The sequence below is a fragment of the Scyliorhinus torazame genome, unplaced genomic scaffold (genome assembly GCF_047496885.1).
Source record: "Scyliorhinus torazame isolate Kashiwa2021f unplaced genomic scaffold, sScyTor2.1 scaffold_1886, whole genome shotgun sequence".
Taxonomy (NCBI): domain Eukaryota; kingdom Metazoa; phylum Chordata; class Chondrichthyes; order Carcharhiniformes; family Scyliorhinidae; genus Scyliorhinus; species Scyliorhinus torazame.
In genome coordinates this window covers 1-23,702 of record NW_027309613.1, presented here as the reverse complement: position 1 = coordinate 23,702, position 23,702 = coordinate 1, and the positions used below count along the sequence as shown (strand labels likewise).

Genomic DNA, 23,702 nt, shown 5'->3' with positions numbered 1-23,702 from the left:
GTTGGGGGTCAATAAAGCCACTTGTTGATAGTTTACTATATGGGTTAACCGTTATTTTCTGTTTACTTCCAGCTGGCAGTGAGGAGATGAATCGGGATTTGGAACACTTGCCCCGTGAGCATCCTAACCCTATATCTTCACTGCCATTCCGAGATGAGAAACAGGAGACGGTGGTGGTTAGGCCATACCCACAGGTACAGGTGCAGACGCATTCACAACCATTACCAGCAGCCCAGCACCATATGCAGCCTGGTGTGCCTGTAACTCTGAGTGCTCCTCCCACGCACCTAGCACAGACCACTCAGCTTTCCTTCCCAGAAGGACTAATGAAGGTATGCAGTCATCTTTTAACAGCCATTAACAGAACCCTCTAGGTTTGGATTTGAGATGGAAGGACAACCATGCTCTTGTTTGCTGTCAATGTTCCATTTATCATGTATCAGTGGGTTAGTTTTGAGGATCAACAGCAGGTTGGTTTGGGATGTGGCAGCTCTCTGGTTGTGTGGCCAGTTCTCTGCAACTGGTTATTGTCTCTCTACATTTTGCTCGGGGCTTAGATGATTAGCTAATCTGGTCGAGTTGGATAAACTTGGCTTGCACTCACTTAAGTTTGGCCCATTAAGGCATGATCTAATCGGAGTGCTTTAAACTAATAAAAGGATTTGTTATGGTGGATACAGGGAAACGGTTTGGGGGAACATCAAGAACAAGCTGGCATCGCCTTCAAATTAGGGCTACTCCATTATGAAGTGAAATTGGGAAACAATCTCTTGCAGAGGGTAGTGGAAAGCTGTAACTCTCAGGGCAAAGCTGCAGATGTTGGAGGACAATTGGAATCTTCCAGACCAAGATTAATAGATTTTTTTGGGTTTGTTAAGGAAAGAATATGGAATTAAAGCAGATAAATGGAGATGAAGTACAGATCAGTCCCAAAGTAAATGGTGGAGAAGTCTTAAGGGGCTGAGTGACGACTTCTGTTCCTCATGTCTGCAGACCTGCTCCAAAGTCAACACATTTGGCACCAAGTCATCTTCAAGTTTTAGCATCATCAAGCGTGGCATTGTAGCTGCATGTAATTGTAAATCCTCGTAAGAATTGTGTGCTTGAAAACGTTGGTTCTTTCCAACCCTTCAGAACACTGTCAGGCTGCCTCAATTATTTCTGAATGACTCGTGCATCTGGCGATGTTGCTCGTGGTGAGTCAAAGAATATGGCAACTCTATTTGAAACATGTTTTTCCTTGAGGAATGATTCCAAGAAAGAGCATGCTTTTTTAATTAACTGTTGTAAAATAATGACTTTTTATTTGTGCTAGGGACACTTAAAGTATTATTCACGCAGTAAATTACTTAATATATTAGAGTTTTCCAGGACCCTGTTTGAATATAATGTAAGATCCAGTAAGGCATAATCCTGGTTGGAATTTGTTAACTTTGGAGTTAAATGCTCCTGGTAGTCGAATCCATGACTTCACTAAGACATGGGAACGGCAGAGGAGTAGGCCATTCAGCCCATCGGGTGACTTTTGCCATTCAATACGATCATGGTGGATCATCCAATTCAATGCCTTTTTCCCCACACAACCCCAGATGTTTCTTGCCTGACAACATTAACGGCGAGCTTTTATTTTAATCCTTGTCTGTGTGTTTCAATAAGTGACACACTCTTATTTTAGTTCTCAACTAGGGCTGACTGATTCTTGGAGCCCAGTGTAACTAAGCCAGCCCTATATTGTTTCCAGTGGTGAGTAAATGAAACTGTTCCCAAAAGTCTGACAAACTGGTTGCCACATAATAAATAACAACAGCCGTGTTTCTGATATGTTCTGTCGTGAGAGGTACTTTAAAAGTTGTATGTAAGCAGCAAATGGTCTGCAATTGGATTGCGCTGATGGTATTTTCCTCCCATGTTTGTCTTATGGGTAGAGGGAGAGAGATTGGGGTAGATTCGCTGCTAGTTTCCTTTTGCTGTTGGATACAGGTAGAAACTTACTTGCCTTCACTGCGTCCCTTTCAAACCCACCTTCCTGGCACACAATGTGGTCTAAAATGTGTTGCCCACATGCAAATTGGTTTAAAACTGCCCCCTTTTTTGCCTCCTGCTGTCTGCCCTGATTGGGCATTCAGCTCATTTGTTTGTAGCTGAGTGTTCAGCATTCACAGGACTGTGAAAGGTGTCTTGGAGGAAGAATGCTCAAAGGGTCTGTCCTGGCTCTCAGAGGCTGATTATGCACCGGTACCAGCTCAACTGAAATGGAACATGTTTTGCAGAATGCTCAGCAGCTGCTTCCTTTCTCCCACCATGCCAACTCTAAGGGGATTGTGATAACCCTGCTCTACATATCCCATGTAAAAATGACCCCTGCACCAGAATTTCCGTCCAACTGACGATCACCATCTGAATGTTCAGGCTAATGTCACATGCAGAATTCTACCTTCACGATTCAAAGTCTTGAATTACTTCAAAACTCTTTATTAGCTATCTAGCAGGGCAGAAGGAAGCCATTCAGCCCATCGAATCTTCACCGACCCTCTGAAAAAGCACTCTATCTAAGCACAATCCCCCACTTTATACCCGTAACCTCACATAACCTGCACATCTTTTGACACTAAGGGGCAACTTTAGCATGGCCAACCCACCTAACCTGCACTTCCTTGGGCTGCAGAAGGAAGCCGGGGTACCCGGAAGAAACCCACACAGTCATGGGGATATCATGCAAGCTCCACACTTTCATCCAAGGTCAGAATCAAACCCAGGTCTCTGGCGCTTTGAGGCAGCAGTGCTAACCACCGTGTCACTGTGCTACCCACAATAACTCCCTGTAATTAGTTTTGAATTTCATATTAGTCCTCCCTTTCTCTCCTGGAGGCCTCTTTTGATGCCGCATCTGTGCCTCACACTCTGGAACCTTTTATTTTGCTCGAGATTTGCAGCCAATTCTCATTCTAATTTCATCTTGCACCAAACTTTCCAAAAGTAATTATTAATTTGTTATGAATGGAACATCGATCTAATTTCCTCACCCCAGCCCAGTAGAGTTGTGTTAAGGCCAGTTGTAGGCCCCTGCAGCTCTCCTGGCCATAGAGCAAGAACCTGGGATGATCTTCTTTAGCTCCACACATTACCAACTGGGAGGACCCCTCTCCCTTTTTAATATTTAGAACATAAGAACTAGGAGCAGGACTAGGCCATCAGGCCCCTCGAGCCTGCTCCGCCATTCAATGAGATCATGGCTGATCTTTTGTGGACTCGGCTCCACTTTCCGGCCCGAACACCATAACCCTTAATCCCTTTATTCTTCAAAAAACTATCTATCTTTATCTTAAAAACATTTAATGAAGGAGCCTCAACTGCTTCACTGGGCATAGAATTCCATAGATTCACAACCCTTTGGGTGAAGAAGTTCCTCCTAAACTCAGTCCTAAATCTACTTCCCCTTATCTTGAGGCTATGCCCCCTAGTTCTGTTTTCACCCGCCAGTGGAAACAACCTGCCCGCATCTATCCTATCTATTCCCTTCATAATTTTATATGTTTCTATAAGATCCCCCCTCATCCTTCTAAATTCCATTGAGTACAGTCCCAGTCTACTGAACCTCTCCTCGTAATCCAACCCCTTCAGCTCTGGGATTATCCTAGTGAATCTCCTCTGCACACCCTCCAGTGCCAGTACGTCCTTTCTCAAGTAAGGAGACCAAAACTGAACACAATACTCCAGGTGTGGCCTCACTAACACCTTATACAATTGCAGCATAACCTCCCTAGTCTTAAACTCCCTCTAGCAATGAAGGACAAAATTCCATTTGCCTTCTTAATCACCTGTTGCACCTGTAAACCAACATTTTGCGACTCGTGCAATAGCACACCCAGGTCTCTCTGCACAGCAGCATGTTTTAATATTTTATCATTTAAATAATAATCCCTTTTGCTGTTATTCCTACCAAAATGGATAACCTCACATTTGTCAACATTGTATTCCATCCGCCAGACCCTAGCCCATTCACTTAACCTATCCAAATCCCTCTGCAGACTTCCAGTATCCTCTGCACTTTTTGCTTTACCACTCATCTTCGTGTCGTCTGCAAACTTGGACACATTGCCCTTGGTCCCCAACTCCAAATCATCTGTAAATTGTGAACAATTGTGGGCCCAACACTGATCCCTGAGGGACATCACTAGCTACTGATTGCCAACCAGAGAAAACACCCATTAATCCCCACTCTTTGCTTTCTATTCATTAACCAATCCTCTATCCATGCTACAACTTTACCCTTAATGCCATACATCTTTATCTTATGCAGCAACCTTTTGTGTGGCATCTTATCAAAGGCTTTCTGGAAATCCAGATATACCACATCCATTGGCTCCCCGTTATCTACCGCACTGATAATGTCCTCAAAAAATTCCACTAAATTAGTTAGGCATGACCTGCCCTTTATGAATCCATGCTGCATCTGCCCAATGGGACAATTTCCATCCAGATGCCTCTCTATTTCTTCCTTGATGATAGATTCCAGCATCTTCCCTACTACCGACGTTAAGCTCACTGGCCTATAATTACCTGCTTTCTGCCTACCTCCTTTTTTTAAACAGTGGTGTCACGTTTGCTCATTTCCAATCCGCTGGGACTCTTCTCTGTATTAAATTCTATTTCTGCCTGTTTTAATGAGGAAATGCTGACCACATTATTAGGACCTTGGGGGTAGCTGGGCGAAATGACCGAGTGAGTCTGCTGGTGTGAGTGAGTTGAATTAATACCTATAGCATTATGTTAGATTGACCACTGTCAAGCTCTAATTCTTCCAAGTCAGTTCCCACTTGATGCCATCAGCATTTAGATTTATGATTATTTACGGCCCAAACAGGCCAGTCTGCCTGACATGTCCATGATGGCTTTCCGTGAAGCAATCCAGTCAGTTCCACTCCCCTGCTTGATTGCCATAGTCCTGCGGGTTTATTTCCTTCAAGCGCTTATCCAAGTTCCTTTTGAAATCATTGGTCATCTCTACTTCCACCATCCTCATGGGCAGCAAGCTCCAGGTCCTTACCACTCGCATTCTTCGTCAGATTCCCCCGCATCTCTTGCCCAAATCCTTAAATCTGTGTCTGCCTACCTTGTACATCAGCTAATGGGAACAACTTTTCTTTTTCCCTCTTATCCAAATCTGTCATAATGTTGTACATCTCTGACAAATCTCACCTCAATCTCCTTTGCTCCAAGGCGAACAATCCCAGCTTCTCCAACTGTAACCTTGTCGCTAAGATCCCCCATCCATGCAACCACTCTGGTAAATCTCATCTCCACCCTCTCAACCACCCTGACATCTTCCTACAGTGTGGTGACCAGAACTTGGGTACGATATTCTAGTTGGGCCTAACCAGAACTTTATAAAGGTTCAGCATAAATTCCCTGTTTTGTGCTCAATGCCTCTATGAAGCCCAGCATCTCGTATGCTTTGCTAGCCACTCAATATGTCCTGCCATTTTCAAAGATATCTGCACATGCACTCTCGGGTCCCTCTGTTCCTTTTTAAAATTTTTCCAATTAAGGGGCAATTTAGCTTGGCCAATCCACCTACCCTGCACATCCTTGGGTAGTGGGAGGATGTGCAAACTCCACATGGACAGTGACCCGCGGCCGGGACGAACCAGGACCCTCTGCGCCGTGAGGCAGCAGTGCTAAACCAGTGCGCCATCATGCCGCCCCGGGTCCCTCTGTTTATACACACGGTCTAGAATTGTGCTGTTAAGCCCATATTGCTTCTCCTTCCTGCCTTCTGCCAAAGTGCATCACCTGACAGATTTTTAAATTCATTTGAGGGGCCTAGGTGTAACTGGCTAAGCCAACGTTCATTGATATATCCATAATTGCCCTTGAGAAGGTGGTGGTGAGCTGTCATCTTGAACCACTGCAGATCCTGAGGTGTAGGTGCACCCACAGCGCTATTAGGGAGGGAGTTCCAGGATTTTGACCCAACAACAGTGAAGGAACAGCGATATATTTCCAAGTCAGGATGGTGAGTGGCTTGGAGAAGGGCCTCCAGGTGGTGGTGTTCCGTGGCAGAGGGAGTGAATGTTTGTGGAGAGGTGCCAATCAAGTGGGCTGCTTTTTCTGGTTGGTGTCAAGCATCTTGCGTGTTGTTGGAGCTGCACTCATCCCTGCAAGTAGGGAGTATTCCCACACACCCCTGACCTGTGCCTTGTAGATTGTGGACGGGTTTTGGGGAGTCAGGATGTGAGTTACTCACATGCTCTGGTTCTGATCAATGATAACCCCCCCTCGCCCATAGTGGGGGATTTAGTGATGGTAATGTCAAGGGGCGATGGTTAGAAATTTGTATAGCCCCATCCTCCAGTGAGTTGTTTAATTGTCCACCGCCATTCACGACTGCATGTGACAGGACTACGGAGCTTAGATCTGATTTGCTGGTTATGGGATTGCATAGCTCTGTGTATTACTACTTTTGCTTTTTGGCGCACAAGTAGTCCTGTGTTGTAACTCCACCAGGTTGACTCATTTTTAGGTTTGCCTGATGTTGTTCCTGGCATGCCTTCCTGCACTCTTCTCTGTATTAAATTCTATTTGCATCTGCCACTTGCCAGTTCATTCTGTCAGTCTATCTATGTCATTTAGCAGGTGACTCATATAATTCTCACTGTTGTGATTCAAATATATGGTTTGATGATTCTCTGAATTACTGTTAACACAGCTGAGTCGCTTCTTGCAGCTGTTCTGAGACACAACACCCATGGTAAGGTCTGTTCTGCCCACAGACACACACAGTGAAAATTTTAAATGAGCAAAAGTCTTCCCGGTTTCTCCCAACCCCAGTATTGTTATTTTTGTTTTTCTGCGCAAAATCAGATTGTTGTTTTATTTTCACAGACAACACTGAAGACGCCCTTGCCCAGTCGACCCATTGCTCCGGCTCCGTCATCTGGCCTAGGACACTTGACTGTTCCTCCGAAGGTTTCAGGACATGTAACTGTTAGCATGGATACTGGTGTACCACAGGCCTCTGCAATCCCTGTAGCTACAATCAGTGGGCAGCAGGTAAGAGCACAAATCTTATATAACATCAATTCACAGGAATGCCCAGCACACTCAACAGGAACAAGCCATTCTGTCAAACTCCCATTTCAGTTACTGCGTCTTGATTCTGAATTATATCCTTCCCAGGGGCATCCGAACATCCCTCATCTGATGGGCACCAATGTGCAAATGTCAATCATCCGAAACTCAGTTCCAGCTTCACTCCATATTGGACCATCCTCAGCACAGACACAGATGTTCTCATCCCATGTGCCTAGAGGTAATATATTGTGTCTTCTGTGTGTGTGGCGTGGCGTGCGTAGTGTGGTGGGAGGGGCGGGGGGCAGGTTTGTTTGAAAAAGGAGTATAGGTGTTGGATTGTTCAAGCTAACTCCGGCCCCCATACTACCCGCATCCTCTGTCTCCCATCAAAGTTCAGTTCTCCCCCGGTTTATGTTCTTTAATAATGCCATTAGCCTATTCTGGGGATTTAAAATAATACTACCGGCCTTCAAATGCCACCTACAGTTTCGCCGGGTACACACCCTGAACCTGTTCGGCCATCGATAAAGCACCGTCTTAGCCCTGTTAAACCCAGCACACCTTTTCGGCAGCTCAACTCAATGTCCTGATTTATTCGGACCTTGTTCCCCTCCCATTCGTAGTTCCATTTCTCCCTGGCCCACCGCAGGATCTTCTCTTTCTCCACAAACTTGTGGAGCCTTACAATCATCGCCTGTGGCGGCTCCCTCACTCTTGGCTTCTGTCTTAGGGACCTGTGTGCTCTATCCACCTCTGGGGACTTGTCCAGCACTGCCTCTGCCACCAGCACCGCCAGCATCATCCAGATGGGGCAGCACGGTGGCACAGTGGTTAACACTGTTGCTTCACAGCTCCAGGGTCCCAGGTTTGATTCCCGGCTTGGGTCACTGTCTGTATGGAGTCTGCACGCTCTCCCTGTGTCTGCGTGGGTTTTCTCCGGGTGCTTCGGTTTCCTCCCACAAGTCCCGAAAGATGCGCTGTTAGGTAATTTGGACATTCTGAATTTTCCCTCTGTGTACCCGAACAGGAGATGGAATGTGGCGACTTGGGGCTTTTCACAGTAACTTCATTGGAGTGTTAATGTAAGCCTACTTGTGACAATAAAGAAATAAAGATAAAGAGATGTATCTCATAGCACTCGTGTCTTCCACACTTTCAGGCAGGCCAGCGATACGCAGGTTCTGCCTTCTAGACCTGTTCTCCTACTCCTCTACTTTTGCTCTTAACAACTTGCAAAGGTCCCCCAGGAGCCCCACCTCCGCCTCCAATGCCACCACCCGATCACTATGGTCAGACATGACCCTCTCCATCTCCCTGATCTGCGACCCCTGTGCCTCCAAGCACTTCCCGACTCTCCATCGAGCCTTTCAAGGGTCCAAGCGCTCCTTCATTGGCCTTTGATCGGTCTTCTGCATCTCCTTTCTTTGTTGGCGGTACTCCTCTCTGATGAATTGCTGCTCCATCTGGCGTTTTCCAACATGCGGCGACCCTTCACCCTCTGTCATCTTTCCAATTGTTGCTGCGCCACAGGTCTCTTCCAATTCCTTTGCCAGGTCTTTAACCTTCTGCTGGGCCTGACAACCAACAGACATGCCACTCCCGGGGGGAACTTTTCCTCCACACCTTTCCCATCAGAATTCTCCCGTCTTTGGGTAAAAAGGGCTCAAATCCGCACCTTTGAGCCGGAGCTGCCCTGTGTGCGACCACTTACTCCATGGTCGCCACCGGAAGTCACTCATGAGGCCTCCATAAGGTGTCCACCACCATTAACTCTTGTACCTCTGTGCCTGAACAGCACTCTCAATGCCAGCCGTCCCATCCTACTACTCCGCCCCCTCTACACCTATCTAGACCAAAGAAAGAAAAGAACTAAAACCCTACCCTCCTCTTTCCATCTCATCACCCACATTTCTTCCGTTTACTAGCTTTCCCGCCTGTATGGTGGCCCCCACATGAGGCCCTCAACCTTCCCTGGACCCGCCACATCACCCACACCCGACCCATCATTAACTCTGTCCCACCCTCCACATCTCCCCAAACCCAGAACAAATAACTCCCAACATTAAAAAGAAAACAGGGAGGAGAAGAATAGAGAAAGGGAAAAGGAGAAACACGAAGAAAAAATAGTCAACAATATCAACAACACGGTTCAAACCCAGTCAAACATATTTGCAAACTCCCGATCCTCTGGTCACGTAAAAACTTGCTTGGTTCCTCTGCAGTGTCCACATAAGACTCCAAATTCCAAAATGTGACCCATAAACGAGCCAGGTACAGAACCCTGGCTTTCACGCCTTCTTTATGTAGGATCGCCTTGACCCTATTGAATCTGCCCTGACGCTTAGCGAGTTCCGTGCCCCAATCAGGGTAGACCCGGATTGCGCTTCCCTCCCACATACTGTTCTTTGTCTGTCTGGCCCACCTCAGAATTTTCTCCTTGTCCAGGAAACTGGTCTGTGATTCTGGCCAGGTCTTCAGAGGTTTCAAACCTCTGTTTTTTAAATTGTAACGTTAGAAAGTCCACCAGCTGATCGGTGGACCATTGGGTCGGAAGCGCTGACTCCAAGTCTGCCGCCATTGCACCTTCGACCATGCTCTCCAAGGCCTCGAGGTCTGCCTGCAGCCGTTTTGTTCCCCTGCTAATCTTGGGAGGGTGAATACTGGACATAGTTTACTGAACATAGTTTAAAATAGAGTCGCTCTCTACCTTTTAGAGTTTGAAAAACAATCCAGCCACGTTCAGCTGCCCGATCGGGGTTACTGGGTTCAAATACAATTCCCCGCGTGGGAGCCACCATGTTCATGACTGTCTGCAACGTGGCCGCCACAGGAAGTCTTCTTCAAGCCAAAACTGCAAACCCATCTACATATAGAACCTGTTCTTGACTGATCTCTGGAACAGACTGCTGTTTAAATGTTAATCATGCTCGTCAAACTTGACCGCCCTGTTAGTGTTGTCCCCATGGTATGAATGCTGTTGGTTAAAGCCCCACCATGTTGACACTTCAGTGAAGTGGTGAGGCAAGCGCTGCATGTCATCTCTGAATGAAAGGTTAAACTGAGGCCACATCTGCCTGCACAGGTACCCAGGTAAATTGGAAAAATTATTATTATAATTATAAACTCCCAATTTGCAAAGAGAAGCGCATGTATCTCCTGGTGCCTTGATCCACTTGTATTCCTTAACTAATGCATTATATTCATTTGTTTTATCTATTTGCATGACTATTCTGTGTCAACTCTGCAATCAATGCACTTCAAATAATTAATTGCAGGTTCGGTCCCTTTAGATGCATCCAAGTGGCTGATGAGGTGCAGCTTTTTGAAATGACATGTTATCCTTTATAGGTGCAGCAGTCGCAGCAGCAATATCAAGTTCTAAAGTAACTACAGTCCTGCGTCCTGCTCCAGCACCGTTACCAACAGCTGGGAATCCTCAGACTGCTGTGCAGCACTCTCTGCACCTACCTATACAGGTAAACATTCACTCGTAAATAGTGAGTTCCTTTTAAACTAAAATCTTTATCGTGATGGAGCTGCAGTATGATTGAGTGAATCTCACCTTAAAGTTTAACTTTTAAACACTAAAGACTCTTCCTTGGACTGTTGAATGTTAAGTCTGGTATGAGGTGTGATTCTCTCCGACTCTATCTAAAACCACCTTGATAAGCTGTCAGCAGAACACAAGCACCCCGACTGCCTTAGCGTCCCTGGTTGACCATTTCTGAACGGCGTTTTCTGCAGATGCCTGGTTGATGGCCAATTATGTTTTTTCACCCCCTGTTTAAGTGTCCACCTCATCACGTACAGTAGCTTGCAACCCTTCTCTACACCTTCATCAGCTCCAAGGCAGATTCCTGCAGTGACTTCCTTCAATGGCTTCTCAACTCTACCTTACACGACCTTCAACACATCCACATCTATACCTTCTTGGGCCACGTTCCACCCAACTCGTGGGCAGCACGGTAGCACAGTGGGTAGCACTGTTCCTTCACAGCTCCAGGTTCGATTCCCAGCTTGGGTCACTGTCTGTGTGGAATCTGCATGTTCTCCCCTGGTTTGTGGATTTTCTCCGGGTGCTCCAGTTTCCTCCCACAAGTCCTGAAAGACGAGCTGTTAGGTAATTTGGACATTCTGAATTCTCCCTGTGTACCGAACAGGCGCCAGAATGTGGCAACTAAGGGTTTTTCACAGTAACTTCATTGCAGTGTTAATGTATGCCTACTTGTGTCAATAAAGATTATTACTTTTATTATTAACCCGTAACACTGTCTGTGTTAAGCACTTCTTTTCTGAGGGTAGTGAATCTATGGAATTCTTTACCGCAGAGGGGTGTAGAGACTGGATCATAAAGTATGTTGAAGGCTGAGATAGATAGCTTTTTAATAAGTAAGGGAATCCAGAGTTATGATGCTAAGGCAGGAAAGTGGAGTTGAGAATCATCTGATCAGTCATGATCTCATTGGTGGAGCAGACTCGATGGGCCAAATGGCCTACTTCATCTCCTACATCTTATGATCTTATTGCTGGCTTCCTGTGGACTTTCCAGTTTTCAAACATCCACCAAACTGACAAGACTCTTTATGCTGGTTTTATTTTTGGAACCCTCTTTGGGATGTAATTGACAGCAGGGGGAGCAGTGAACACATCTGCCTGGTTGCATTGTGCAGATTGGCCAGCAACTATTAGGGAATTTGTCGCCCATGTGGCTCTTATCTCTCTCACTGAAGGAAGACTTGTGCGCAACAGAATTATGATCTGGAAATCACTATCTGAAAGGGTGGTGGAAGAACGTTCAATGGTAACTTACAAAAGAGAATTAGATGTTTATTTGTAAAGGGAAAAAAAACAGGGCTTTGGGGAAAGCAGGGGAATGGAACTAAATGAACAGTTCTATTAAAGAGCCACCACAAACGCAATGTGTCAAATGGCCTCCTGTGCTTTGAGTCCATGAATGGTTAACCTCCAACTTGTGACCCATTTTGTACAGTTTGACATGTTGTGGCATTGCCTCCGCATTTAAATGAGTTAAATTTGAACCTGGCTTTTTGTTTTGCAGTCTCGTCCTCCTTCCACCACCTCTACAGCAATTCCTCCGGCTGTGGTGGCAACAGTATCTGCGACCCGAGCACAGTCTCCTGTCATTACAACAGCAGCAGCTCATGGGACAGATGTAGCACACAGGTAATTTAAGAAAGAAAATGGAGCCAAGGAAGGATTTCTTATGTAATGACTCTGCATGGCAAAGAGAGAGCTTGGGTTTATAGAGTGCTCTTTACATCTTCAGGGTGTCTGTGCTTGAATTATCTTAACACTGATATGTTACAGTCCTTGTATTCAAATACTGCATTTCAACTTGCTTGAAATGTCACCTTTTGCTTCCAGAAGACTTGTGACTGTTGATGTTGGAGGCTGTCCAACGTTTTTACAACCTCACAAGAGAAATGAGTCTGGGAACATTGATAGGGTTCTCAGGCTCATTCCTTCTCTGGCTGTTGTAACTTGATTCGAGTTGTCATGAACAGTTCTGCACTTCTAACATGTAAATGTGGAGTTTTGGAAATTGACCTGTAACCGGGTCTGTTAATTTGTAATGCTGAATATTGTAATGAGATTCTGAAAAATGCACAGGGCCAGAATTCTGTTCGAATAAAACTGCAAATTGTGGCATTCTTTATGGGTTTGGTGGGGAAGTGTTCCTGCAATCCTTCAAGGGTCGTAAAAAATGCACAGCCCTCTCCTGCCTTCAGGGATTCTGAATGGGAGAGATGTTGAGATATAGATTACTGCTGTCGTGATCTGAAGATTTAACTGCCGTACCAGTAACAGGCATAAATCATTAGGCATTGTTTTTAATACATCAGCAATTTTTCCTGCATTACCTGGTTACTGTGCAGAGCAACATTACAGCTATGCAAACCTCTGATTAGACCCCACCACTTAAAAGTATTGCATTTAGTTCTGGCTGCTGCATCTCAGGAAGGATATGTTGGCCTTGAGGGGCTGCAGCACAGATTTACCAGAATGGTACTGGGCTAAAAGAGTTCAATTGTGAACATCTATTTCTGTAGCATAGACAACATATGCATTCCTTTGAATGTAAAAGATGAAAGGATGGCCTAATTGAAGTGTTTAAATTGATTAAAGAATTTGTTGGGGTCGACAAAAACTATTTCCTCTGCTGGGCCAGTCTTGAACAATGGGACATAACCTTAAAATTAGAGCTGTGTTGTTCAGGGTGATACTGGGAAGCATTTCTCACAAAGTGTAGTGGACTCTCCTCCCATAAAAAAACAATTGAAAATGAGAAAATGAAGTATTACGGGTTACAGAGCCAAGGCGGATAGATGGAGCTTAGATACAGATCAGCTACAATCTAACTGAACAAGCTCCAGAGGCTGCATGACCTCCTCCTGTTCCTATATTCCAAAGCTAGTTATTTGTCAGTAAATATTCAAATAATCTGTTGCCTAATTTGTTATTTTTCTCCATCCCATCCCCTTTTGTAGACCAGCACTGACCATTCAGCCTCACCCATCCGCTGCTACGATTAGCATCCAACGCACTCAGCAAGCCAGAGATACAACAGCTCGAATCACATTACCGTCCCACCCTGCAGTGGCTGCCCAGAAACCACAGCTTCACATAACACAGGTAAAGAGTTCCTTCTATATCGCTTTGTTGCACAAGCTGCTACCAGGAATAATCCCTATCCCCTCTACCCGCACCTTCACACTCGCCCATTTCCCCATGAAACTCTTCCACTTTGACCCAAGTTAGATGTATTGTTCCAGAAATGGGATGTTTTTGTAAAATGGGCAATCACTACTTTAGAGTCAATTCATTTGTAATTTAACCAGAAGTCTGAGAGTGCACTGATTTTAATGCCTTGTCCTCAAATCATTAAGTCACTTAAGTACCTTTAAACCAAGTTCTTGTTTGTTAGCAAGTGAGATGATTATAAATGTTTTAAATTATAAATATTTTAAGACCTCATGCATTTAAGGTATAACTCTTCTGAGAGCTTTGTGCGTTTAATTTGGAGTGGATGCCTAGTTCATTGTGCGTAAGCTGATGACCACTTTCCTGAAACAATTCCCCGATACCTTTCCAAATGGGAAACCTTTGTAGGGCTGTAGTGAAAGAGTAAGAAGCAGAACAAATTGGATAGATCTCTCAAAGAACTGGCACAGGCACAAAGACTGAATGGGTCCCTGCTCTGCTGTGTACGCCTATGAATATTGACTTTAGTTCTCTCAAATACAGGGGTTTCCCTGTGCTTATTTGTAGGGCAGATCCTGCAGCACCAGGGTCGTTCTTAACTTATCATTTGTGGCTCTTCAACCATCATTGATTGCATTCCGAATGGAATGGAAGGCTTATACAGATCAGCAATACTGGAAAACATTGATTTTGCTGTTCGAAGCAGATGTCCTTCAGCCGCACCTGCTGTGGCCAGTGAGCAGCAACAACACTACCTCGATGCTGCAGCTGGCAACAGTCAATCCCTGCAAATGAAAGATGTGGTTGAGCTGGCTTGGAATTCTTGTTTCATAGCTTGTGAAATATTTTGTGTTTATCTCAAGATGACTCCCTTCCTGTTGTTAGTCAGCCAGTGGAAAATAGCAAATTGAAACTGGAGCTTGTAATGTTGTCGGCCTCCAATACCAACCAGGCGCTTCTCTTTCAACAGAAAACAATGTTCAGTACCGGGACACCGGTTGCTGCTGCTACTGTGGCACCCATACTCTCCACAAATTCAATCCCCTCTACCACAGGTCAGGGTGAGTACCTGGTTTCTGAAAAAAATCTCAATGTATTTATGCATTTGCTCTCGATTTAATTTTAGACTGACCAATAGCAGTTGATTGCTCTTTAAAATAAAGGTACCTAAGATAAGATGTGCAGGAGAGTGGTAAGTACTCCACCTCAGTGACAGTCACACCGTGTCTTTTAATAAGTCACGTATTGAGACATTTTAAGGTAGTTACTACCTTTCAAATCAAATCAAGATTCAAACTTTCAAATCTTCACAGGCCCAAAGCAAAGCATCTCTAGGCACATTTTAAAAAGTAACCTCTTGGGTGAGTTGACTAAACAATAAAAGTTCAGCTACTTGCTAATACCTTCCATCACATTTTTTCGGATTGAGTTTCCTTGGCCTCAATTCTATTGAAGTCCTCAACTAGGTTTGTGTGCACTGTTGCAGTACTGAAACAGCTCTTAAGGGCAGCACGGTGGCGCAGTGGGTTAGCCCTGTTGCCTCACGGTGCTGACGCCCCAGGTTCGATCCCAGCTCTGGGTCACTGTCTGTGTGGAGTTTGCACATTCTCCCCGTGTTTGCTCCCACAACCCAAAGATGTGCCGACGAGGTGATTGGCCATGCTAAATTGCCCCTTTATTGGAAAAAGTGGATTGGGTACTCTAAATTTATTTAGAGCTCTTCTCAAAATCACAAATAGCATCCCGTGTGACTGTGACTAAGGTAAATTATCTATCCTCATCCTTCCTGGCCTTTCACCCTTTGAAACGTTTGACCATAGCATCCTCCTCCAATGCCTTTCTGCTGTAGTCCACTTGGGTGGGACTGCACTACCCTGGCTCTATTCATATCTAATTGTAGCCAGAGAGTCATCTGCAATGGTCCTCCTTCAACTTTTGAACCATTACGTCTGGCATCCCCCACAAGTCTATCCTAGGCTCCCCTCCTATTTTCATCAACATTCCTCTTGGCGATATCTTCTGAAAAGTAAGGATCATTTAAAATGAAATGAAAATCACTTATTGTCACAAGTAGGCTTCAAATGAAGTTACTGTGAAAAGCCCCTAGTACATTCCGGCGCCTGTTCAGGGAGGCTGGTACGGGAATTGAACCGTGCTGCTGGCCTGGTCTGCTTTCAAAGCCAGCGATTTTAGCCCTGTGCTAAACAGCCCCTTAGTGCTAAACAGCCCCTTATAATTTTCCAATTATATGCTGACAACCAGCTCCATCTCCCCACCACCCCTCTCGATCCCTCTATTATTTGTAAATCATCAGACTGCTTATCCTGCATTCAGTACTAGATGAGTAGAAATTTCCTCCAATTCAATATTGGGAAGACCAAAGCTTTTGGTTTCGATGTCACTCCAAATTCCATTCTCTTACCACTAACTCAGTCCTTCTCCTTTGCAATTAAAAAAATAAATAAACTTTTTCTTTGTGTTTCATGCTGAGATGAGCTACCTTATTTCTGAGCTACCTTATCTCTGCGCTATCACTAAAATGTCCCATTCCAACCTTGGGTAACATTACCTGACTCTGCCCTGCCTCAACTCATTTGCTGAAGCCTCTTCTATATCGTTGGTACTTCGAGATTTGACTATTCCTAAGCACTCCTGGCTGGTCTACTCATTCTACCCTCTGTAAATTGAGGTTATCTAAACTCTATTGCCCATGCCTTTACTTGGACCCATGAGCTTGCTGATCTACACTGGCTCTGGCTCCCAGTTAAGCAGCACCTTAATTTTAAAATTTCCATCCTTGTTTTAAAATCCCTCTATACCCCTGCTCTCTCCTATCTCTCTATACTGCTCCAACCCATAAACAAGATAACTGCACTCATCTAATTCTGGCCTCTTGAGTCCCCCAGTTCCACTGTTATTGGCTGCGTCTTCAGCTGCCTGGACCTTAAACTCTGAAATTCCCTCCCTACACCTCTCTTTCCCCTAATTCACTCCTTGGAAGCTTGCTACTTTCACAAGGTTTTTGGTAATCTGCCCTAATATCTGTTTACCTGACATGGTGTCAAATTTGCTTTTTAACACACGTGAAGCCCCTTGAGATTGACGTTGTTATATCGATGCAGGTTGTTGTGGTGTTGGGTAATTCGTGACACTGCTTCTCAATAACTATGCAAAGATCATTTATAACCCCCAGGAAAGAATCCCACGTGTCAGTTTTTTAAAAATTTTTTAAGTGTTTTTATTCTCCTTTTTCACATTTTCTTCAAAATTTGCCCTAACCAGTAAACAGTAATGGACACAATGTCAAATCCCTTATTAACAACAACAATTCCATCCTCCCACCAACCCCCTCACAACAGCCCGCATGACAATATAAGCATCAAATAAAGAAAACCCAGAAAAGGGATCAGGAATCGCCCATGGTTAATATTAACCTAGATAGTCCGTCCCCCTGTCCCCCCACCCACTAATATTCAAGGCCATCCAATCCCTGAAAATGTACAATGAATGATACACATGAATTGTAAACACCCCCCCCCAGACTCCTCCCCTCCACTTCCTCTCGAAAACACCTCACCCAGTATCGGTCCCTTGAAAACACAACCCCAGCATAAACACACATGCCCCAAAGAACCATCATTGCAAAGGAAAGTCCCAACTCTTACCTTGTCCAAATAGACAGTGCCGACTCATTTAGTACATACAACAACATGCAGTGAAAAGATAAAGCTACATACTCTCCTACCAACCCCCTAACCTCAGTACAAGACCAGTCCAAAGTCCCATTTCTCAGTTCTGCCACCGCCCTTCTGCCTTCACAAACACCTCCACCGCTTCCACTGTCTCAAAATAAAAGTCTTTGGACTTGTAAGTCACCCTCAACTTAGGTTGTTCCACTATGCCGTACCGCACCTTGCTGTTATACAGTTCCATCTTCACTCGGCTGAAGGCCGCCCGCCTCCTCACCAACTCCACTGTAAAGTCCTGGTATATGCGTATACCAACTCCAGTCCACTGCACCTTCTGCTTTGCCCAGCACAGGACCTTCTCCTTCACGTGGTACCTACAGAAACAAGCAGTCACTACTCTTGGCGGCTCACTCGCCTTTGGTATAGGCCTCCACGACCTATGAGCCCGATCCAGTTCATATTGAGAGGGATCTTCCCCCTCCCCCAATAGCTCCGATAACATCGTGGCAAAATACACCGTCGACCTCGGGCCTTCCACCCCTTCGGGCAGACCCATGATCCTCAGATTCTGCCGCCTGGATCTGTTTTCCACGTCTTCCATTTTGGTTCGCAAATCCTTGTTGGTCTCTATTGCCCTCTGCAGCTCCTTCCCCATCGACGTGAGTTGATAACTGTGTTGCGATAGTGCCTCTTCCACTTCCTTCAATGTCTCACCCTGCTCCCGCAACTCAGCTGCTGCACTCGATACCGCCGCCCTCCCCGGTGCAATTGCCTCCTCCACCAGCACTTTCAATACCGTGCACCATCACCGTCCTCATCGCTTCCATGTGTTTTGTAAACTGTTTTTCAAGTACCACGGCCATCGCCTCGGTCATCCTTTCTGCCGTGAGCAGTGCGGCCTCACCCGGCGCACTAGCCTCCGCCTTCCTTCCAGTTTCTGAGCCGACCTTTCCACCCACCGGTGGACCTCATTAGCCCTCTTTTTCACGGCCGTTTTTCTTTGAGATTTGGACATCTCTCTTCTCTGTGCCTTCCTACCCTTGTTTAATCAAAAGTTGCTTCTGGGACGAGGCATCAAAACTCCGAAAAATCAATTCTCGGGTGGGAGCCCTGCAACCGCCACCGGAAACATCCCACGTGTCAGTTAATGGTATCAATGAGGGGCCCTGCACAAGCTCAATTTGACACGGTTGGTGGAGCAGATGGAGGAGGACTTCAAGAGATGGGATATGCTGCCACTTTCCCTGGCGGATAGGGTGCAGTCGGTTACGGTGACGGTCCTCCCGAGGTTCCTGTTTGTGTTCCAGTGCCTACCCATCCTAATCCCCAAGGCTTTTTTTAAACGGGTAAGCAGGAGTATTATGAGATTCGTATGGGCGAATAAGACCCCGAGGATGAAGAGGGTGTTTTTGGAGCGTAGCAGGGACAGGGGGGTGCTGGAGCTGCCAAATCTATGTGGCTATTATTGGGCAGCTAATGTGGTGGTGATCCGTAAGTGGGTAATGGAGGGAGAGGGGGCGGCGTGTAAGAGGCTAGAGGTGGTGTCTTGTGTGGGTACGTGTCTGGGGGCACTGGTGATGGCACCATTGCCACTTCCACCAACCAGGTACACCACGAGTCCGGTGGTGGCGGCGACTCTGAAGATCTGGGGGCAGTGGAGGCGCCATGGGGGCCTCGGTCTGGTCCCCGATACGAGAGAAACATAGGTTCGTTCCGGGTAGGATGGATGGGGGGTTTCTGAGCTGGCATCGGGCTGGGATTAAAAGAATGGGGGACCTATTCATCGATGGGACTTTTACGAGCCCAGGGGCGCTGGAGGATAAATTTGGGTTACCTCTCAGGAATGCTTTTAGGTACATGCAAGTGAGGGCGTTTGTGAGACGGCATGTGAGTGAATTTCCGCTGCTCCCTGCACGAAGGATTCGGGACAGGGTGATTTCGGGTGTATGGGTGGGAGAAGGCAAGGTCTTGGCGATCTTTCGGGAGCTGCAGGAGGCCTCGGTGGAGGAGTTAAAGGGTAAATGGGAGGAGGAGCTGGATGAAGATCTGTGGCTGATGCCCTGAGTAGGGTTAATTCTTCCTCCTCTTGCGCCAGGCTCAGACTAATACAGTTCAAAGTTGTCCATAGGGCGCATATGACAGGGGCGAGGATGAGTAGGTTTTTGGGGGTGGAGGACAGATGTTTGAGATGTTCGGGGAGCCCAGCAAATCATGCCCATATGTTCTGGATGTGCCTGGTTCTGGAGGTGCTTTGCGAGGGCTATGTCCAAAGTTGTGAGCACCCAGGTCAAGCCAAGCTGGGGGATAGCATTATTTGGGATATCGGACGAGCCGGGCGTGCCTGGGGCCGAAAGAGGCTGGAGTTCTGGCCTTTGCGTCCCTGGTAGCCTGGCGAAGGATCCTACTAATGTGGAGGGATGCGAAGTCCCCAAGCATGGAAGCTTGGATTAACGATATGGCAGGGGTCATCAAGCTGGAAAGGATAAAGTTTGTCATACGAGGGTCTGTGCAGGGGTTCGCCAGGCGGTGTCAGCCGTTCCTGGACTTTCTTGTGGAACGTTAGGTGGAGGTCAACAGCAGCAACCCAGGGGGGGAGGGGCATTTGGTTTATCTGTTTGGCTTAGGTTAGAGTGGGGTGTTTTTCCTTACTGGCGTGTTTATTTGTTAAATGGGGGTTATTGTATTTTGGTGGAAATCTCATGTACAATTTTTGCTTGTTTTGTGCGTTATTCTTTTTTTTTCTGGTTGGGAGTGTTTTGTTGAAAATTGTTGAAAATTTGAATAAATATATATATATTTTTTAAATGGTATCAATGACCTTTTATCAAGTCATGAAGTGGCTAGTGAGGACATAGGTTATTGGAACTTCAAAACATATGCCTGGTTCCAGTATAATGGTCTGCTTCAAGACTTTACAGATGACTTAAAATGGAATGAGTGTTATTTGAACAGTTTCTGATTTCAGTCAGTTCATTTTGGGTTATGGAGCAAATTAAGATTAGTGTAGCCAATTGCCAGTGATAAAATCCAGGTGCAGCCACACAGGTTGTAACCTTGACCTTGAAGCTGTCACAAAGTGCGAATGGAATGCTGACGAGCCTCAAGTTAGACACTAGATAGGAAAGACGATAATCTCAATGAAGGCATTAATTCGACCTAGTGGTTGACTTATTCATATTGAGCATTGTCTATTTTAATTTGATTTTTAGTACTTGCATTCTGTGTTTATGCTGCACATCAATGCTGGATAACTTATCATTAACACTTTTTTTTAAAGTAGCTGGATTTAATTGTGAAAGGAGAGTGTAAGCATTGATTCTTCTCTGATCTTGGGAAAGTCTTTTGTGAAACACAGTTAAATGGCTAGAATAATGTTTAGCTGATTTTCTGCAATGTCTTTACCTTTGCAATGCGTAATATATTTTGAGTTTGCAACAGAAAAAGCAAAGTCTGTGAAATGTTATAATAAGGGGACAATGAATCCAAGAAAATCAAAATCCAGCCCATCGGTATTTTTAAAACCTGACTTCCATACGATAAAACGAAAGTTGGGAAAAGGCTGTCATTTCTCGTGTGTCTACCTTTCAAACTGGATCTAGTCTTTATTGCTCTAAGAGTTTGTCTTATTTGGGAATAGGTGTGATTGGTTGCCTGCTAACTTTCTTAATATTTTCTCGATTCACAATCCCTTCTCTTCCTTTCCAGGTGGTGTTTCCCATGCTCAAGTGACGAGCAGTACAATTGTTAACATGACAATGGCCTCCCACACACCGCATGCCCCTGTAGTCACCACTTCAACTATTCCTGTCGGTGAGTGAAAGCAAGTGGTCCAATTGCCAAATTAAACGCAAAGTGCAATATTGAAGCAAACCCTGACCTCATCGAGCCTGGGTTTTGCATGCAGACATATAAACCATTCACATGTAAACTTGAGGTTTCTGTTCAGAATTCTGGGTGCTTTGTATTGACAGAGCTCTGCCTCCAGGGAGAAGTGGAGAGTAATGTTCTGATGAGCCTCTCGCAATCTTCTCTCACCCATTCAGTAGGAATTGTATTCATTAATTCCCTAGAATAATCCTACTGTATTGGTTTGTGATCCTATAACAGGACCAAGTACAATTGCAGGTTAAAATTGACTACTTCGCATATGAGAAAGGAAGTTTGGAAACATAGAAAGTTTATGGCACCGAAACATACCATTCAGCCATCGTGTCTCTGACGACTGAAAAAGAACCATCAAGTCTATTCCCAAGGGGATATGCTGGAAAATCTCAGCAGGTCTGGCAGCATCTGTAGGGAGAGAAAAGAGCTAACATTTCGAGTCCAGATGACCCTTTGTCAAAGTTAAAAGACTTAGAAAGTGGAAAATATTCATACTGTGGGGTGAGGGAATGAAAGATGAGTCATAGCCACATAAACCAAGGGAACAGGGTGCTAATAGCCACAGAATCCAAGGTTGGTGTAGTTTCCTCTGGTTTCTGTGGCTATTAGCACCTGTTCCCTTGGTTTATGTGGCTATGACTCATCTTTCATTCCCTCACCCCACAGTATAAATATTTTCCACTTTCTATGTCTTTTAGCTTTGACAAAGGCTCATCTGGACTCGAAACGTTAGCTCTTTTCTCTCCCTACAGATGCTGCTGGACCTGCTGAGATTTTCCAGCATTTTCTTTTTGGTTTCAGATTCCAGCATTTGCAGTAATTGCTTTTTTTCGCAGTAATTTGCTTTCATCAAGTCTATTCCCACCTTCCAGCTCGTGGTCCATACCCCTGTCTGTTACGGCATATCAAGTGGATAAATATGGGTTTATCTTTCTGCCATCCTTCCAGGCAGTGAGTTCCAGATCATAGAAGCCCTACAGTGCAGCAGGAGTCCATTTGGCCCATTGAGTCTGCACTGACCCTTCAAATGAGTCTCTACCCATGTCCACCTGCTCCATCCTGCCCTATCCCTGCAACCCCATAAATAACCTGCACATCCCTGGACACTAAGGGGCAACTTAGCATGGCCAATCCACATATTCCATATATCTTTGGACTGATCTCCAGCACCCCTCAATGAAACAAGTTCACAACTCCCCTCTAATCTGTTGTCATTTACTTTAAATCTATACCTCCTAATAATTCCCTCAAAGGGAAAAATGCCCTTCCTATGCACTCTATCTAGACCCTGTATCACTAAATCTCTCCATGGCCTGTCAAGGAAAACAACCCCAGCCTAGCCAATCTTTCCCCATGTCTAGGAATTCTCAATTCCTGGCAATATCCTCATAAATCTTCATATTGCTCCAGTGCAAACACATGCTTCCTGTAATGTGATGACCAGAACTGTGCGCAGAATGTTGCACTGAAAATCCCTTTCGAGGTATGTTGAGCAGGAACTCATTGCCATTTCTTAATTTGGATCGAGGGTTGGTTTGATGGGATGCACGTGTAAGTTTGCTTGTTCATCTGCTGTAACTTTGGAAGAGTCGCGGTAACCTTGGAAAACTAGCACAAGCAGAAGGGAATGCAATCTCTAATGTACATCATCTTGTGTTGTGTTGCAGCAAAGGTTGTTCCTCAGCCAATAACGCACACTTCCCCACGGATCCAACCTGACTATACAACAGAAAGGGGCAACCTGATCTCCATACCGGGTCATAGGGCCTCGCCTAACCCTGTTACTATGGAAACACGAACTGAGAACAGGTAAGCTGTCAGGCCGAATGATACTCTTCAGTGTTTCAGTAGGTAGGTTAGAAGCACAAGCAACTATTTTGTGGCTGCATGTCCAGCATTCTCATTGCATTCGACTGTCTAGATTTTCCTCCTTGTTTTCTCCTTCTGTCCCCGATGCCAATCCTCCAGGGTGCTAACTTATTCCCATGCACACGTGTCGGGTGATATCTGACCCGAGTGACACTTCAGTGTAGTACGAAGGGGCAAAAGTCCACCGTTGGTTTGCGTTCCTGAATACTATCCAGTGACCCTGTTGTAAAATGTGGCTGAGGGTAGTAGTGAACTCGCCCATCCCACTTCCACCACACCAGACAATACAACAAATCTTTATTGCCTCAGCTGGCAACTTGGATCGGCGACAGATTTGATTTACGAACATCTGAAATAGGAGCTGAAATAGGCCATTCGGCCCCTCGACCCTAGTCTGCCACTTTGATAAGATCATGGCTGAACTGTTTGTGTTTCAAGTTCTGCATTTCCATCTACCCCGATAAC

At 45.4% G+C, this 23,702-nt stretch overlaps 1 protein-coding gene across 1 annotated transcript; it reads left to right on the top strand.

The window, feature by feature from the left end:
* Positions 1-75: 75 nt before the first annotated feature.
* LOC140407730 (histone deacetylase complex subunit SAP130-like) lies at positions 76-23,177 on the top strand (the record flags this gene model as incomplete). Its single annotated transcript, XM_072495022.1, has 9 exons — positions 76-332; positions 6,886-7,053; positions 7,180-7,312; positions 10,423-10,550; positions 12,134-12,258; positions 13,584-13,728; positions 14,768-14,858; positions 21,192-21,296; positions 23,036-23,177. Coding segments are annotated over exons 1-9 (1,283 nt in total), but the record flags the coding sequence as incomplete, so codon positions are not given.
* Positions 23,178-23,702: the final 525 nt, after the last annotated feature.